This window comes from Sturnira hondurensis, unplaced genomic scaffold, assembly GCF_014824575.4.
Source record: "Sturnira hondurensis isolate 20B ecotype Veracruz unplaced genomic scaffold, ASM1482457v3 Scaffold0002640, whole genome shotgun sequence".
Lineage (NCBI taxonomy): Eukaryota > Metazoa > Chordata > Mammalia > Chiroptera > Phyllostomidae > Sturnira > Sturnira hondurensis.
This window is the reverse complement of record NW_028075271.1, coordinates 2,606,480-2,624,215: the sequence shown is the minus strand read 5'-3', so window position 1 is coordinate 2,624,215 and position 17,736 is coordinate 2,606,480. Positions and strand designations below refer to the sequence as shown.

Genomic DNA, 17,736 nt, shown 5'->3' with positions numbered 1-17,736 from the left:
CAAGGATAGCCCAGCAAACCAGAAATGTACCTGCAGTCCACGCGACCTGAATTAGTTTGCTTTGTCCTGAAAATGGTGAAGGGCGCACGGCCTCCTAACTTAACACCATGAGAGGAAGGTCTTTCTCCAACTCAAAGTGTCTCTCCTTTTTACCTTATTTACAGAGAATTAGAAAAATTGGGCTTTGTAGCTATGCAAAGTCATCTCAGGAAAGAATGTATGCATCTGTCTCTATGTGTCTCCATGCACACATTCATGTGGGCACACATTCATGTGTGTGTGAAGGGAGTGGGAACAGGAAGCAGCGGGGAGGGCACAAGCAGCCTCCAGACTTACCAAATTTGGTGTCCAGAGCTTTTCCCTCCCAGTGGAGAGAGGCTGATGGTTCTGAGGGTGTCTCTGAGTCCCTCATCCACGCACCACCCAATCTGCCACAACCGAGGTGTTTTGCAGGTAATCAGGACAGGGCCCAGCAAAGGAATCCTGGTCCTCCAACTGTTATGGACAGAAGTTAGGACTGGGAGTAGAGGAATGACTTCCAGAAAATTGTGCCTGAGCCCCACACTGCTGGTCAGCGACCCTTAGTGGCATGCTCAGGGCCTGCCTGCAGAGCTCCACCCCGAAGCGGCTGGCTTCCGGCAGGCAGCTGCCTCTTCTGACAGCTCGAGGGAGGGCAGGCCACTCTGAGCTGGCAGCTGCAGAGGACAGAGCTCAGGGCTCAGGTCAGAGGCCCACGGCGAGGCCCAGATCTTGTGACCAGATGTGAGGGCCGGACGAGATGCCTGGCGATGACAACAGTGGCCTCATTTGCATTGTCTGGCTAAATCACAGCCTGTGTGAAAGTCCTTCATAAATTACAAGGCAGGGGGCCCCAGAGGTGTGACTCGTGGCATCTCCTGACCTTCTGTGCGTTCAGGGAGTAGCAATCAGGTGGAGCCCAGGACGGGCTGGGCCCTTGTCCAGGCTGGCAGATGGATGACCTGGCAACCCTCTTGGGCCCCGCCTGGGGCAGCCCCTTTAAGTGACGTCAGGGCTGGTCTCATCAGGCTGGGCTGGCCTCATCACAGTGTGCCCTTAAGCAAAGGAGGGCTCGCTGCAGGCAGGCCACCTCACAGGCGAGCCAGGGCCTGGGTTTGGCATTTGGCTGGACTCAGAATTAGCCAAAATACAGAGGAGGCGAGTGTCGTTTTGTTTGCTACCCGAGCACATCTATTCCAATGGAGCTCCTGCCAGGTAAACGAAGGGAGTGTAATGAGACATAGTGGGAGAGGCGGGCCAACTCAGAATGACTCGTGGAAGACCAGTGTGTTCTGCGAGCATGTGTTTGTGTTAAAATGTGCATAACATCCAACTTTCCAGTGTCCAGCTCAAAGCATCGAGTCTGTTGACATCGTCGCACAGCCACTGCCACCACCCGTCTCCAGGACTTTTTCATCTTCCTGCCTGAAACCCAACACCCATTGAACACCTGCTCCCCATCCGCCCCCTTCCCTCAGCCCCTGGCACTACCATTCTGCCATCTGTCTCTGTGAGTGTGACTGGTCTAGACACCTCGTAGATGGAGATTCATACAACATTCGACTCTTGCTTATTTCAGTTAGCACAATGTCTTCGAGGCTCACCACACTGCGGCATGTGTCCGAGTTGTGTTCTCTGTAAGGCTGAATGTTAGTAGAGGGTGCGGCCAGACCACGTTTCTCTTGTCCGTCCGTCAGCAGACACCTGGGCTGTTCCCACCTTCTTGCCGTTGGGAGTGACGCTGCTAAGGACATGGGTGTGCCAGTATCAGCGTGAGTCCCCACTCACTGCTTTTGATCTCTTATATTTGAAGATATGATTTTTTTCAGTTGTCACTTTTTAGATGAGCCCTGGGAACCTTGGTTGGGAAGTTCCTGGTATCCGCCTCATTCAAAAAGTGGGATCTTCCTGTGTTCAGAGCACAGAAGAGCGATTAGCAAATACAGGATTGTGTCAAAATGTCTGTTGCTGAGGCTGTTGTCAGCTAAGTTATGGGCCCCAGACAAGCAAAGGTGAAGTTGTATTTCACAAGTGTGTCATTTGAATTTCAGACCCTTCCTGCCCCTTACCAAATGAGTTTAGTCAAAAACAGTCTGCCCTGTCCACGCCAAAGGAGCCCAAGCCCAATGAAGACACACGGAGCCTTTGGGAATAAAAGTGTAAATGGGGACCCACTCAGTTCGTTTCCCCGCTGGCCCAGGGCTGGTTCTTTTGTCCATCAGGAGCCACGGGCCAGGGCCACAGGCCTGGGAGGGCTCACACCTCAGCCAGGACAGGGTCGGTTGTTCCAGGGAAAGTGCAGATGGGTGAATGAAGGTTGGACAAAAAGTCTTCGAAACATCACACTACATCCACTTCACTCACTGTCAAATACAGTAACCCTAAAATACCACGGTGTATTTAAAACAACTTGGGATTTGCATTTTCTCTCAGTCGTATTCCCTGAGTAGACCCACTGAGTGCCAAGAAATCGATGGCGGTTTTATATTAAATGTGCTACTTGTGGCCAAATGACCCCAAAACCAAAATTATATATTTTATTCCAAAAACACCCCAGCATATAATCACAGAGCATGTGGTTGCCTTTTATTACATGTGTGTTTACTAAACGGAAGGGCTCGGTGTGGGCCTGGGGTGACCCTGAACAAGAAGAGACAATCTTGCTCATGACGGTGAATTCCAGGGATGAGACAGCACGATGCTGCCTGGCCTTGGGCTGCAGATGGACCCTCAGTGAAAGCGTTTCACAGACACTCCGAACCCCTGCTCGGAGTTCGCAGCACACCCAGGACGCGCCCCCTCCCTGCCGTCACCACGCACTGCCCGGAACACAGGGACCGGCTCTGATCCATGTCTAGGGCACCTGGGTGCCACAGAAGGATCGCAGCCCCGAGTCCCTGCCCTTGGGGCACCTCAGTGGAACCGATGAGACGCGAGATCGGGATGCTCTTGCAAGTGGAGTCACGTGGTGGTTCTCGGCCATTCTGGCTCCAGATGACCCGCCGCTGAAGGCATTCCCAGCACAGCCCGGGTCCCCTGGCCGCCTTTTGGCGCTGTGTCTGAGCTTTCAGAAGGACTAGTCCCAGCCCTGATGGACTCTCAGGACAAACTCTCATACATCCGAAGAAAAGCACCTTCTTCAGCATGTCCATCATCTCCAGCTCATAGCCAAAAGCCCCTCGCTCCACAGGGTGCCGATGACCCACCTGGCTCCACTCCCTGCACAGATGTCACCAAACTGGCCCTATCTGCCGTGGTGACCCCCCAACCCCAAACATTTGCACACTGGTCCAAATTTGCCAGCCTGCGTCCACAGCCAGTGGCAGCCTGCAGGTCGAGAAACTGAGTGGCTCAATGTGCTGAAAGTCCAGGGCAGTGTGGAGATGATGGCCAGGTGACCAGCTCAGAGGAGGACGGACAAGTAGGGCAGCAGGAGGGCCCACTGTGGAGGTCCACTGTGGGTCTGTTGTCATCACAGGAATGGGGCTGCTCATTGGGGAGCCCTGAACGGGGACCCAGAGGAGTGAGTAGGCACAGGTCGGACCAGCACAGGGATCGCGGGCAGGCAGCCGGGAAGAACAGCGGCCGGCCTGCAACGCCAGCTGGAACAGTCACCAGAGGGTGTTTTCGGGAGGAGGTGACTGTGCACAGGTGCATCAGGTATTCCTCTGAAGTACAGAAACGACATTTCTGGTTGGTCCTGAATGTCTGCCTGGGCCTTGCTGCCTCCTTCGGGCGCAGGGCAGTTAACCGCCCAACAAATGACATGTGTGCTGTATACAGTAATTGTCTGGACACTCTTCTCTCAGACACCCGGGTCCTGAAGCTTCCAGTCGGTGGAAGAAAGGAAGACAGGAGGGCAGAGCGTGCCTGCGGGGCCGGCACCAGCCGGGTTCCAGTGGCCAGGGAGCCGATGAGGCCAACAGGACTCAGCGATCTCTGACCTCTGCATGTGAGTCTGGGGCTGTTGTGGGTTGGGAGGGTTTGGGATTGACAGTCATTTGTCTCAGGGCTGTGGGCAGGCGAGCATCCTCTGAGCAAAGTGGTCATGTCCCTCTGCAGACAGGCACTGCAGCTGGGCCTGGGGGGCTGGGGGTCCCCAAGCAGCAGAGTGTGGAGGCAGCCGGGCTCCTGAGCAGCCTGGAAGGACAAGAGCCTGGATCCTGGGTGTTTGTGAGAACTCATTCATTGGCCATACCCGCAACTGTGCGCGAGGACGGAATCTGGAGAGTGCTGTGAGGTCGCGTCATCTGGGGAGTGGGTCAGCACAGCCTCCACTGTGCTCTGTGAGTGGTCAGAGCTCCCAGACCTGGGAGCCTTGCCCTCCCCTCCCCCCTCAACCACACCTCTCCCCCGAAAGCACACACGCATGCAAACTCACACTCTGACCGGGGGAGAAGCAGGGGCAAAACGTGATGGATCTCACTTAACAAAGGTGAAAAATGGTACTGAAGAGAGGAAATCCCATGCCATCTGATATGTGAGCTAACCCTCCAGCCACCTGGGGTCCCTTGTCCCCAACAGCTGCCCAGGTCTGGACAGGGCAGGTGCCGAGGCCAGGGCCTGCTGGGAGGGCCACGGGCAACGTCAAAGGCAACCTGGATTAGTGTCCCGAGAGGGTCCCCAAACCTTGGAGCCACTCAGGGCACTGGCTTTTGGCTGCCCTTTCCCACCAAGAAATTTAATTCCCGCAGTTTTTAAGGGCAAAATCTCTTAATCATTCGGTTTAGCTTCTCAGTCTTGGGAACCAGAGGACATTTGCCCAGCATCCAGCTCTGGGTCCAAGCCCTGCCCGTGTGTCTGGGTCGCCTCCGTGGCCCCAGGAACCGACTGATTTGCATCGACGATAAAACTTCAGTGCACGCGCCTTGCCTTTGCCAGGTGTCCTCCCTTCGGGGCTGCCAGGTTTCCACATGTGTTGTCTCAGCATCTTCTAGAGGCCCTGGGAAGCGGCTGTTGGGACGCAAACAGCGGGGGTCCTGGAGGGCCAGGCTGTGTGCCCCAGATCAGTCAGACTGGAAGCCGGCCTCCATTCCCCTCTGGCTCCATCTGCTTCGCAAAAGTCTCTTACGCTTCCTGGGCTTTGCTTGCCGTCTGCGTGATGGGACCCATGCTTCCTGGGCCTCTCAGCAGAGAAATTGGTAAAAAAAAGAGACCCAGATTTCTCTTTGGGGCCATAAAAATGTTACTATAAATATTTCCTGTTTTCCAGTTAGCCTTTTCTAAGATCAACTAAAAATCAAATGTTAATTTTTGTGTTTTAAAAATCATTTTCCTGCACCCTGGCCGGTGTGGCTCAGTTGGTTGGAGCATCGTCCTGTAAACCAAAAAGTCGTGGGTTTTATTTCTGGTCAGAGCGCATAGGAAACGCAGCCAATCGGTGTTTCTCTCCCTCTCCCTCCCTTTCTCTCTCTCTAAAATCAATAAATATGGCCTTGGGTGAGGATTTTTAAAAATCTTTTTTTTTTTTTTTGCTTAGATCAGAGAATGTCTTCCATGACGCATTGTGCTCTCAGGGTGTCCAGGGCATCGGGTCTCTGTAAGGCTCCCCAAGGGTGCCAACACCTTGGGGGGGGGGGTGGAGAGCCCCTGCCTTCAGGTCAGGTGGCTGGAACGCACAGAGTCAGGGGAATGGGAAGGTGAAACTGGGGCAAAGCGGCTGCCAGCCCCTCCCTGGGGCCACGCCCACACCAGGAGGCTCCCTGCCCACCTGCCTGGGCAGGTGAGCTAGAGTGGGGAGGAAAGTAGAGAAACAACATCCGCATCATAACTTCCTCCACCTGTGGTGCTATCTGGGGTCACACAGCCAGGCAAGCTACACGTGCGCCTCCCAGCTCTGACGTCATCCCGTCCCCGCAGCTCCGTCCTTGCCTCCCAAGTGCAAAGCCACCATCCCCCATTACCCTCTTGCTCTACAGAAAAGACCAGGGTATCGGGTGTTGAGGAGAGATGGGTGTCTTGGGAAAAAGAAGTAGCAGACGGATTTCTAGGGCAGCCCTGTGGATGGAAGAGAGAGAGAGCAGAAGTCAGACCGAACCTTGGACGTGCTGGACCACAGAGAGAACAGTGCCCCCAGCCCTGCCCAGGGCCACGCCCTTCCTCTGCCTCACCTGGCTCCTTCTTCATGCACCTCAGCTTCGCAGACACAAGGGCTCCTCACCCGCAGCTGGGCCTTCCTGCCAGTTCCTCTGCCTCCCTGGCCTTTCCTTCCACCCTCCTGGGTTGGGGGGGGCCCGCCCTTTCCAACAATCTTCCTCCACTGCTTGAGACACCACGACTGCCGAGATGAGTGTCCTGGTCTCCAGCCACCATCTCCTGTCCTTCTCTGCTTCCCAGCCTCCCAGCTCCAAGCCCACTGCCCACGGGGACACTCACCTGCCTGTGCACACACTCGCACCCCTCCCGTGCCCCTCCCCTCCCTCACTCCCTCTTAGGAAAACCCCACTGAGCTCAGTCCAGCCCCTGTCCCCACAGGCCGCATGGTGCCCCTGCCTGTGCTGGAGAGGGCTCGCCTCACAAGGGCACCCACTGCTGACCTCAGTCCTGTGTCCCAGGTGACCCGGGCAGCCCTCCTCTCTCCACTCCGACCTCTGACACTTCCTCCCCGTCTTCCCTCCAAACACAGCATCCTAGCCCCCTGAGAAAACTGGAACCCTCGAGACCTCCCCAGGGCCCACCGCCTCACCCCCAGGCTCCCTGCGCCAGCGCCCTCCCCTTCTCCAGTGAGGTGTCTGCACTCTATCCGAGCCTCCCCCGGTGTGTCTCAGGGTCTCGCTGTCCCCTCTGCAAGGACACCTCTTCTTCGTCAGCAATGTTTCCCTTCCCACCAGATCATCCCAAAGGGGTGATGAAAAGGGCTTCCGTTTCTCTCGTCTTCCAAACAACAAAACGAAACAAAAATCCTCTCTCGGCCACAGCCCCTGCCCCCAGAGGTTTCAGCTGGTCTGTTCTTGGTGTTCGTCGTGAGGTGGTTGTTTATTGGGCTGGTTGGTGGCTCGTCTCAGGTCCCTTCGCAATCTAGAGAAGCCCATGCGTCTCTTAGCCGGGCAGCATCTCTTGTATGTGTATAAAGTGATACACAGGATTCTAAAGGGAGTCAACTATACGCATTGAAGTGCAGTCATCAAGCTACCTTAAAGCCATTTTATTTATGGTAATTGATGTGCTTCTCCGTCGAGGCACCGAGTGATGGGACTAGCAGGGTCTCGTCCCCCACCCATGGTTCTGAAGTGGCATCACTGGTAAATGACCCTTCCAGGCACCCGAACGCCTGTAATGCACACCGTCATTGGCTTCTCTTGACCATCAAGTCTTAGGCACTGGTCATGTTGCTGTAGGCGTCTGCCTCTATTCACGACACAAGGAAATGCTTGTTTTCAGTGGCAGGTTGACACACTGAAACACACACCTTTTTTCTCCGTTGAGGTGACAGATAGCTGCTCTGAATCCCATGGCCCCCGGACCCCAGACTGAGTACCCCCTCCTGCAACTGCTGCTTCATTTCCTGGTTCCCGTGGAAGTCCAAGCCCTGCAACGAATTCTCTGAGCTCATTCCCTCCTGTGCCCCACCCGATTCTCTCCTGGACCCATTCCAGTCACTCCACCGAAACTGCTTATCAGGGTCTCCAGTTTCCTTCCCATTTCTGAGTGACGATCACCTCTCTGTGCCCCAGTTACTTGATGACCCAACACAATGAGTGGCGCTCTCTCGGACCTGGAACTCCGCCCCTCACCACTCTCCTTCGGGCCCCTCCCACCCCCTCCTCATCCGGTCCTCATCCAACCTCTGATGCTGGGGGTTCCTAGAGTCAGTCTGGGGCTCCTGCTCTTCCCAGTCTGCACTCCCCGGGCCTCTCATCCCAGCCGGGGCTTTCAATCCCACACCTGTGCCACTGAGCCCCAGGCGGACTCGTCCACCTCAGCCTGCTCCTTGAACTCGGCACATACAATGGCTACCTAGCTGTGGGACCCCACCCCCCGATGGGGAGAGCCCTCCCAAACTCGGCTCATCCAGAATGAAAACTCTTCTCTGCCCCCCACCCTCCAAATCCAGCCCCGCTTCCTCCCCCTGTCTTCACCTGCTGGGTACCTGGCAACTCTACCCTCCCAGGTGCCTGGGACAAGAGCCTGAGAGGGTCGGTGACCCCCAGCTTTCATGCCCCACAGCTGAGCCACCCAGCCAACCTCACCTGCCCATGGGTCTGGAAACCCACCTCGTCCCAGCACCCACCTTCGTCATTGCCAGCACCTCTGACCGGGGCAATCACAGGGGTCCCCTGTCTGGGCTCCCTGGTTCAGCCCAGGTGTGGCCTTGCACAAGTTACTGAGCTTCTCCAAGCCTCAGTCTCCCCGTCGGTAAATGAGGACAAGAATGCATACAGCGCAGACCTGTGGGGGATTAAATGAGTTAATGCTAATAGAGGCATTTAGCNTCATGCCCCACAGCTGAGCCACCCAGCCAACCTCACCTGCCCATGGGTCTGGAAACCCACCTCGTCCCAGCACCCACCTTCGTCATTGCCAGCACCTCTGACCGGGGCAATCACAGGGGTCCCCTGTCTGGGCTCCCTGGTTCAGCCCAGGTGTGGCCTTGCACAAGTTACTGAGCTTCTCCAAGCCTCAGTCTCCCCATCGGTAAATGAGGACAAGAATGCACACAGCGCAGACCTGTGGGGGATTAAATGAGTTAATACTAATAGAGGCATTTAGCAGATGTTTGGCATGGAGGAAGCGCCCAGCAAACCCAGCTGTGATTGTTTTACCATTACTAGTAACAGCTTCTGTGCACCTGGGCCTGAAAGGCCAAATTTATGGAGAATGAGCATCAAACACCATTTTCAACTGTATTTTATTTAGCATGAGTGGATCTCAGTTTATGTTTTCATTTGACACCACATTTTTCACCACAGCAATATATTTCCAGCACAGTGCTCACATAAATAATTTTCACAAGCTTCCAAAATTCACAGAATAGTTGTCTTATTCACGGGGCTGTGCAGTAGGCTGGGACAATGCCTTTTCTGTCTGGATGGAAGTCCCAACGAGAGGCCCCACCAAGCTCTACTGCATGTCCAGGGGAGAGCTGGGGCCACTGTCTAGTCACCCTGTCTAAGCCTGGCCCGCACCCCACATCTGGGTTTTTGTGGTCTCAGAAACCAGGATCTGTTGCTTTAAGAAAACCAGACAGCGGCCTGAAAAGGTCTGCCATTCGGCTGAGCAGCCGCCCCTCACGCCTGGGGACCCAGCCCGCACCTCTTCAGGGCATCGTCCGGGCTGCTGGCCCACCCCTCACGGTAGCTGGCCCTTGGTCTCGAGTTTTCACAAGTGCAGAGGACCTTCCAGATTCTTCCCCTCCATGAGGACTTTGTCCTCCACACTTGGGGACGTGGGGAAAACTAACTACTGCCTTGACCTTGTCGAGACAGACGTGAAGCCCCCAGACCGTGCTCAGTGCCTTTCTGGAAGGGGCCCCACCCCTCCTGGTCGGACCCCAGTGCTTTCTTCCTGTGAGAGCGAGTCCCCTGTAGGGGTTTCCCAGGGTTGTCGAAACAAAGCACCACAAACCGCAAACAAGGTGGCTTAACACAACACCAACTTATTCTCTGGGGGTTCCGGAGGCCGGAAGTGCAAAATCAAGGTGTCATCAGGGCTGGTCCCTTCTGAGGATCCGAGGGAGGTTCTCGTCCATCCGCTCTCCCAGTTTCTGCTGCTGCCGGCAACCTGGGTGATCTCGTGGCCGCATCACTGTGTCTGTCCTCACGTGGCGACCTCCCCACTTCTCTGCGTCTTCACGTGGCTGCCATCCCCTAAACACGGTCTCACCAGTTTAGGGCCCACCCTACCCCTGTGTGACCCCGTCTTCACTCATTGGCCTGCAATGACCCTGTTTCCAAACAAGGTTCCATTCGGAGGCACCAGAGGTTGGGGCTTCCTCATGTCCTCTTTGGGGACACAATTCATCCCGTCGCGTTCTTATACAAAGCCTTCCCACAGAACACGTCAACAATGGCACCCCTAATGATCCTGTGACACCTGAGACAATATGCTTCCAATCTGTGATTTTTCCTGTTCTAACATTTTTCTTGTGTAGCCAGTTTTCAGTCCCCTGCACTTTGAAAAACGGACAACACAGAGATCGTGTCAGGAAAAGCAGCTACACTAAGCACCGATGTGCTTAGCAAGTGAAAGTCGGTAATTCCGTTTTTAAATGTCAATTGACACCTCTTTTGTGGACGCTGGTGAAATCTGCTGAGAGAGACAGTGTCTCCCGGGAAGTGGCCGAGAGGGTTTTGCGGCCACGGGGACGCCGCCGTTGCTCTCACTGCATGAACAGCCTGCGCAGCCGCTGGACTGGAAGCGGCCCCTCGAGCTTTTAACCGCTCGCCACGACTTCCATCCGAACGACATGGCTTTCCCCAGACCAGTTCTGGTCGAGAAAAAAGGACTTTTCCTTCCTTGTCCAAAACAGAGGGCAAAGTGTTCATCTGGACATCGTCACTTCTGTACGATCTGGGCGAGATGTTTCACGCTGGTTTTCCTGAATAACAGCAGCACCCCTAACACCACGCTGTAACACGCTGACCACGCAGTTACTCTGTCTCTGCCTCTCTCGGAAAGAGTGCTGGCTTTCGGTTCCCTGGGCAGGTGGCATAGGAGGCCTCACAAATTCGAAATACAGATGCCTGCCAGTCTGAGAAGTCACCCAGACACTTCAGGAGCCAAACCCTTCACAGGGCGGCCCCCCCCCCCCCGCCCCGTGAATGAGCAGGAAGTGGTTTTTCCAAGGCGTCACTTACTCGGTCACTTTCTCGGTCACTTTCTCGGTCACTTTCTCGTGACTCGCAGGCTGTCCTGCAAGAAGATGGACTGAAATAGCACCTCCAGAGTGAGCTTCCAGGACAGACAGCCGTCGCTTTGTCCGTTATTAAGAAGCACAGAATCTCGCCCTGAAAAACCACACGCGTTTAGGAATTCCTCATTGCAGACGCCTCATTCTGATGTGGCGTGAAGTCACTTTCCTCCCTCCTGCAGGTGGTTCTGCTGATTCATCTCCTTCGGGTGAACCCAGACCTCCCTGGAGTTTGTTCTCAGTCCCCGGATTCTAGCATTTATGGGAAATCTAATCAGTCGGGAAGGGCGGTCAGGAAGGACAAGAGTTATTTGAACCAGACGTTTTCTTAAGTCGCTGAGCATCCAAGGTGAGGCGGCTCTGCCCCCTTGCAAGGTTGCAAGGCCGGGGTCCTCGAAGGCAGCACCTCTTGTTCCCGACGTAACCCTAGGAAACAAAAGTGTGAGCTGTCGGCTGCGGCATCAGGAGCCCACAGGGCAGACGCGGGTGTGCTGACCCTTCTGGAATGGCTCCTACCGCAGGGCAGTCAGAATCCGCTCCTGCCACGCCTGAAATGAGGCATGAGTGGCCAAGCCCTCAATGCGTCCCCCAGACAGGAGGGCCCAGAGGGTTCCGGGTAAAGAAACTTCCAACAAGCAAGGCCTGTACCGTGCTTCCCCGGGTCTGACACTTCCTCCAGCGATTGTGAGGGGAGTGGCCAAGGAGCCACGTGTGTCCAGAGGAAAGCCCTTCCTCCCAGGGGCCGAGGGACACTGGACGGCAATAGAGCAAGAGCAGGGCTGGGCAAATGACACATCTGTCCCTTGTCCCAGCCAGGCCATCCCCACTGACCCCTGCTGTTGAAATAACGACTAACTGGGAGAGAAGCTCCAGAGCTGACCCAGCTGGGGTCCAGGCAGGCTGGGGGCGGAGCGTGGAGATGGGGCTCTGCCCTGTGCCTAAGGGTCCTGTCTCTCTTTCTTTTCTCTCTCTCTCTCCCCGCCCCCCGGTCCCCCAACCCCCGTCCCCTTTCTTCCTTCTTGCCTTTAAAAAAAAACATGGCCCTGGCTGGTATGGCTCCGTTGGTTGCAGGGTCATCCTGTAACCAAGAGGTTGAGGGTTTGATCCCCAGCCTGGGCATGTATGGGAGGCAACCAACCGATGCTTCTCTCACGCATCAGGGTTTCTCTCTCTCCCTTACTCTCCCTCTAAAAGCAATGAAAAAAATGTCCTCAGGTGAAGATGAGAGAGAAAATGCAGCTCACAGACAACAGAGGACAGAGACAACATAAAACTTTAGAAGGAAAAACACTCTCGCCTTTCAGGTCTGGAGTTCATCAAACCAGATCAGTCTGGGGGGCACAGCAGCGCTCAGGATGGGACTTTCACAGCTCCCCCTCGAAACGCAGATTTTCACTTTATAGCCCCAGGGTATTCAGAGCCTTGAGGGCAAAAACCAGAGCATTCTGCTGGCCCTCCTATTTGAGCCCAGTTACCCTCTGGAAAATCAAATTGTCTTTATTTTTAGCAACCCTATCTCATTATTGCTCCATTGACCTTTCAAAGGGCTGACAGGCTCTAAGTCCACTTGCCAAGGTGATGCGACTTCAAGTTTTCCTGTGGGAAAGTTATGGGGAGGATGTCTCCAGTCAGGTTCAGAAAAGCCTGTGGGAGACCTTTCTGGGAGACTAGCCGGACACTTGTGCACGTGGGGAGCGGTGAGAAGTCCTGCAGTGACCAGCTTCTCTGGAACTGACCTGTCCTCCACACAAGACAGCTGGCCACACAGTGCCCCAGGTGGCAGTCACTGGGAAACACTGCCCCAAATCTGGCTGGGGCAGGCCGCCGAGCCCTGCCCGCTGAGCGCCACCCAGGACTGTGCTTTGGGGGCTCTGTGAACCCGAATGCAAGACCCAACACTGATTTTTGAAATGCACCGCCTTGGTACCTCAGCCCCACCCACCCAGCCAGACAAGGTCTTCATGGGACTTGATTCCCGGAACCCTGTTTGTCTTGGGTGCGTGTCTCTCTAGCCGACGCTTCCACAAGCACAGGCATGTCTGCAGGAAAAGGGGAGCCCCCAGGGGCAGCCAGGCCCCCAACACAGCCAGTGGAGCCCCACACGCACTGCCCCTCCTGGGAGGCCACCCCCTGGGGAGAAGTCCTTCCAGGGCGTCAGAGATGAGTTTTGTGTGGTTTCCGAGGGGATTTATTCATTTGAAGTTGTTTTTCCATCAAATGGCTCCAAAATGAAAAGTCGTCCCTGGGAAGTTGAATTACGACCTCATGCCAGTAGCAGCCCCGGGTGGGTAACTCCAGGGGAAGGGGGTGGGGGCTGGTGTCTGGGAGTTGGGGGCTCATTAACACTCACTTCTTAAATTAGCAAGTCCTTCTAGCACCTGTTTAAAAATAGCAACCTAATGGTTTCTAAAATTAGCAGTCATTGCTCTCCATAAATATTCAGACCTCCAATAAACTTCTGGTCCACTTCCCTAGACTAATGGGTCAAGCAGGCTTAGCTTTCATGCCACATTCCTTAGGATCAGTCTAGTTAATGGACATTGACCTTGACAGACAAGAGCTGTGAGAAGCCTCAGAGAGTCCTGGACCAGGGACAGCCTGTGGGGCCCGTCAGACAGCAGGAGACCTCAGGCGGGACTGGGAGGGTCTCAGAAGCCATTTGGAGAAGTCCTCCACCTCCAAGCTGCCTGGAGGAACCAACCGCCCTGATTTGCCTGGGACTGTCCTGATTTCAACCCTAAAAGTGCCCTGACCCAGACCCCCTCTAGGTCTTAAGCAAAGCAGAACAGTCCATCACTCTGGCCACTGAGCCACTGCACCAGGCCCAGCTCTGAGATGTCTTCAGGGAAGAGAGAACAAGGATGGTACCCTCAGGTTCTCACGCTAACTTCACTCCTATGGGTTGAGAGACGGCGTGTGAAGGAGCAAATAAACCATGGGAAGGGCTGGTCAGGCCAGGCCTGGAATTTCCACCCCCTCCAGCCAGTTTCCTGCGTGTAAAACACTGGGGTGCTGCGGGGACTACCCTGGGCAGCCTGTGCCCCTGCAGGGGAAGCGCCTGCCACCGCTGAGGCCCAGCAAGTGGGCACGTCCCCGTCAGCTCTCATGGGCACCAGGTGCTTCAGGTAGGTGGGGGCAGCAGCCTTGGCCCCGCCCACCAGAGCGGCCTCCTCAAGGACCCCTCCTCCTTCCCAGCTGAGACCTAGGACAGCAGTAACTGTGCGCGCGTGTGTGTGTGTGTGTGTGTGTGTGTGTGTGTGGTAGGGGGGACAGGGGTCTCCCCAGCCCCGAGCTCAGCACCTGCACAGAGTGCACTTGCGCAGTGGAGGGAAGAAGGCTTCCCAAGGAGAGCCAGCATCTCGAGGAGAGGCACGTGGCCAATCAGCAGAGCATCTGGGCAAGGACACCGGTGCCGAGCAATCACTTAAAACACCCGCAAAAGCCTCAACCCCACCCCCCGTCGGACCACCGCACGTCCTGTGGGCACCGAATCGTTTTGTTGTTGCCTGGTTTTGTTTGTGTGCTCACCTGGATGGAGCTGGGGGCTGCCTGCCACAAGGCCAAGACATTTAAGCCTCTGCATACTTTAAAAGCCATCTTTTGAAAAAATGATGATGGTGGCACGTAGCACTTGTTTGTTACAACCAACAAGTCCGTCATCGCAATGTAGGGGATGTCTTTACTGCGGCCCAGACCTGAAGACAAGAAGGCTGTGGGTCCCCAAAGACAGCGGCCCGGAGCAGCTGCCTGGGAGATGCCCTGCCAGCCCAGTGCTGCCCCCTGCAGCCTTCCTGCTGAAGTGCAGGGCATTTCTCTTCTCCGTACAAGAAAGCAGCAGGTTTTGCCTACTGAAAGCTTCACCAGTGTTGGATACTGAAGTGACTTCATTAGCTTAGAAGCTTTTTCAAAAAACATTTTATTTATTTATTTTTAGAGAGAGGGGAAGGGAAGGAGAAAGAATGGTAGAGAAACATCAATGTGTGGTTGCCTCTCATGTGTCCCCTACTGGGGACCTGGCCTGCAACCCAGGCATGTGCCATGACTGGGAATCGAACCATCGACCCTTTGCTTCACAGGCCCATGCTCAATCCACTGAGCTACACCAGCTAGAGCAGCTTAGAAGCTTTTCTCCCTTCAGAAGACGCTTGGGGACCATGAACCCCACCTCACGCTACAGAGGGGTATGAGGCGCCCCTCCGGCTGAGCAGGAGAGTCACTGGTTTGTGGTCTTGGCTGCAACACCTAAGGAGCTGGCGACCTTGGTAATCCGTGCCCCCTGACGTCAGTGGGCAGTCTCCAAGGTCACATCTAGCTCTGGGATTCTGGAAGGCAGCATCTGACCTACGGTTGCTAAACTCCGCCCTCCCCGAGCACTCCAGGGAGACTCAAACCGTCTGAAGATCTTTTGCTTTCACCAGTCAGTCCAGGGCCGTTACCTGAATCATGAGCCACACAGACGTGAACACTGTCGGTCCGTCTGCTGATGGACCGACAGCTGGAGTGGTTACTGATGACACAGAATAAAATGAGGGTCCAGGGGTGCAGAATTATTTGAGGGTGGGCATGAGGGAGAGCTTCCCGCACGTGCCTGGTAAGTACGGAGAGATCAGAAATCATGCCCTGGCGTGCCCTTCCCTGGGTCCTACAGGGGCTCAGCCCGCCAGCCGCCCTCTGTCACCACTTCCAGGAAAAATGTCATAGAAGAGCAGCTCAGTCATTCACCCAATGACGTCTCGGAAACTATTTTTTTAAGTATGCTGATTGTCGTACCCACTGCCTATGGAAACCCCGGTTTCCGTGGCAGAAATAAATGCACCGAGATAATATTTAACCCATGTCCTCTCTCTCCCTTCCGCCTCCCGGCTTCATTAGGACTCCGGCGGGCACCTGAGCGAGCGCGACAGCCACCCGGGGCCATGGCCAGCACAGCCGTGCAGCTGCTGGGCTTCCTGCTCAGCTTCCTGGGCCTGGTGGGCACGCTCATCACCACCATCCTGCCGCACTGGCGCAGGACAGCGCATGTGGGCACCAACATCCTGACGGCTGTGTCCTACCTGAAGGGGCTGTGGATGGAGTGCGTGTGGCACAGCACGGGCATCTACCAGTGCCAGATCTACCGCTCGCTGCTGGCGCTGCCCAGTGACCTGCAGGCGGCCCGCGCGCTCATGGTCATCTCCTGCCTGCTGTCAGGCGGCGCCTGCGCCTGCGCCATCATCGGCATGAAGTGCACGCGCTGCGCCAAGGGCACGCCGGCCAAGACCACCTTTGCCATACTGGGCGGTGTGCTCTTCATCCTGGCCGGCCTGCTCTGCATGGTGGCTGTCTCCTGGACCACCAACGACGTGGTGCAGAACTTCTACAACCCCCTGCTGCCCAGCAGCATGAAGTACGAGATTGGGCAGGCCCTGTACCTCGGCTTCATCTCCTCGTCCCTGTCGATCATCGGCGGCACCCTGCTCTGCCTGTCCTGCCAGGACGAGGCACCCTCCAGGCCCTACCCCGCCCCGCCCAGGGCCACCACGGCCACAGCCACGGTACCCTCCTACCGGCCACCTGCTGCCTACAAGGACAACAGGGCCCCCTCGGTCATCTCAGCCACGCACAGCGGTTACAGGCTAAGTGACTATGTGTGAGTTCCCAGGCCTGTCCCTCCCTGAGCCCTGAGAGGGACCAGGACCCAGGACCCTGGCACAAAGTTTACTCCTGGGCTGCTTTTGTGCCCAAAAGAAGGATGTGAACATGAGGAAATGGACTTGGAGCACAGGGGACCAGGGAAAACAAGAGCAGAAAAGCTCTGTATACCAAAGACTAAAGCAAGAAACTCTGTTTTTGTATTTATTTCACGTATTTATGTGGGCGACTTAAAAGCAGCCGAGTTGAAAGCAGCTGGGAGTTTGGTCAGTGGGGTTTGCTTGGGACACAGGAATACACCTTTTGGATGTGGTTGTTTATGAAATGGATGGTTTCTGCGTCCAGACCTTTTGCCTGCGAAGGTGCTGGTAGCCACGGTGGGGCGCTGGGGCACCGCATCGCAGAGCACTGGAGACACTCAGGGAGTGGCCAGGGCCCCGCAGGACGCGGGACTGGAAAGCCAGAGGGGGGCTGGGCAGCAATCCATCCAAAGGAGGCTTGGGCAACACCCACCCTAACCAGATGCCACATCCTGGCTAACCCCTCTGAGGCAGGGCCGGAAGAACAGGACTTCCCTGGGATAAAGGTCATTGTCCTAAATCACAAAGTAAAGACACAGTCATTTTCTACCAGTAAGCAGCAGGCTCCCCCCCTCCTCCGTCATAAGGAAGCCCCTCAGGAGGAGAAAGGAACAAAGCGAAACCTGCCTGGTAGCTGGGCCTTCCAGGCACTGGCAGGGAGCCCGGTCAGGGGCGCTGCTCACTCCCGGGGCCTCAGTAGGATGGACGGAAGCACGATGGCAGCAGCCATCGGGGCAGGGACGAGAGTCTATTGACTGTTCCGTTAGCAGAAGGGCTGCTGGGAAGCCAAGGGAAGTCTGCCTGCTTTAGGATCGCGCTGATGCTTGCTGGCTGTGGTCCGACTCACCAGGTCAGGGAGCTGTACGTGACCGCACACACACACATGCATGCACAAACACATGCACATGCATGCACACACGCCCATGATGTGCCCTGAGGGAGCCCTGCTTGTGCCTCTGTCCCCACCTCCAGCTCTGACTGTGGAAGGAGACACCCTGCCCTGCGGAAGGGCGGAGTCCAAGACCCACACACAGAGCAGCGGGCACCTGAAGCCCCTCCGTTCTCAGCGACGTGAGGGAGTGGGGTTTAAGGAACAGTCCTACACGCGTGTCTTTTCTATTTCTTGCTGACCTCTGGGAGGAGGAGCGGGTGCTATGT

At 55.8% G+C, this 17,736-nt stretch overlaps 1 protein-coding gene across 1 annotated transcript; it reads left to right on the top strand.

Moving 5' to 3' along the window:
* Positions 1 to 15,778: 15,778 nt before the first annotated feature.
* Positions 15,779 to 16,500, top strand: CLDN14 (claudin 14). The gene has a single exon (XM_037040642.1). It carries the CDS (start codon positions 15,784 to 15,786, stop codon positions 16,498 to 16,500), a length of 717 nt encoding a protein of 238 aa, XP_036896537.1. The 5' UTR covers positions 15,779 to 15,783.
* Positions 16,501 to 17,736: the final 1,236 nt, after the last annotated feature.

Bases quoted from the DNA above. Each gene is read 5' to 3' on its own strand.
- CLDN14 (XM_037040642.1), top strand. From the start codon at position 15,784: ATGGCCAGCACAGCCGTGCAGCTGCTGGGCTTCCTGCTCAGCTTCCTG.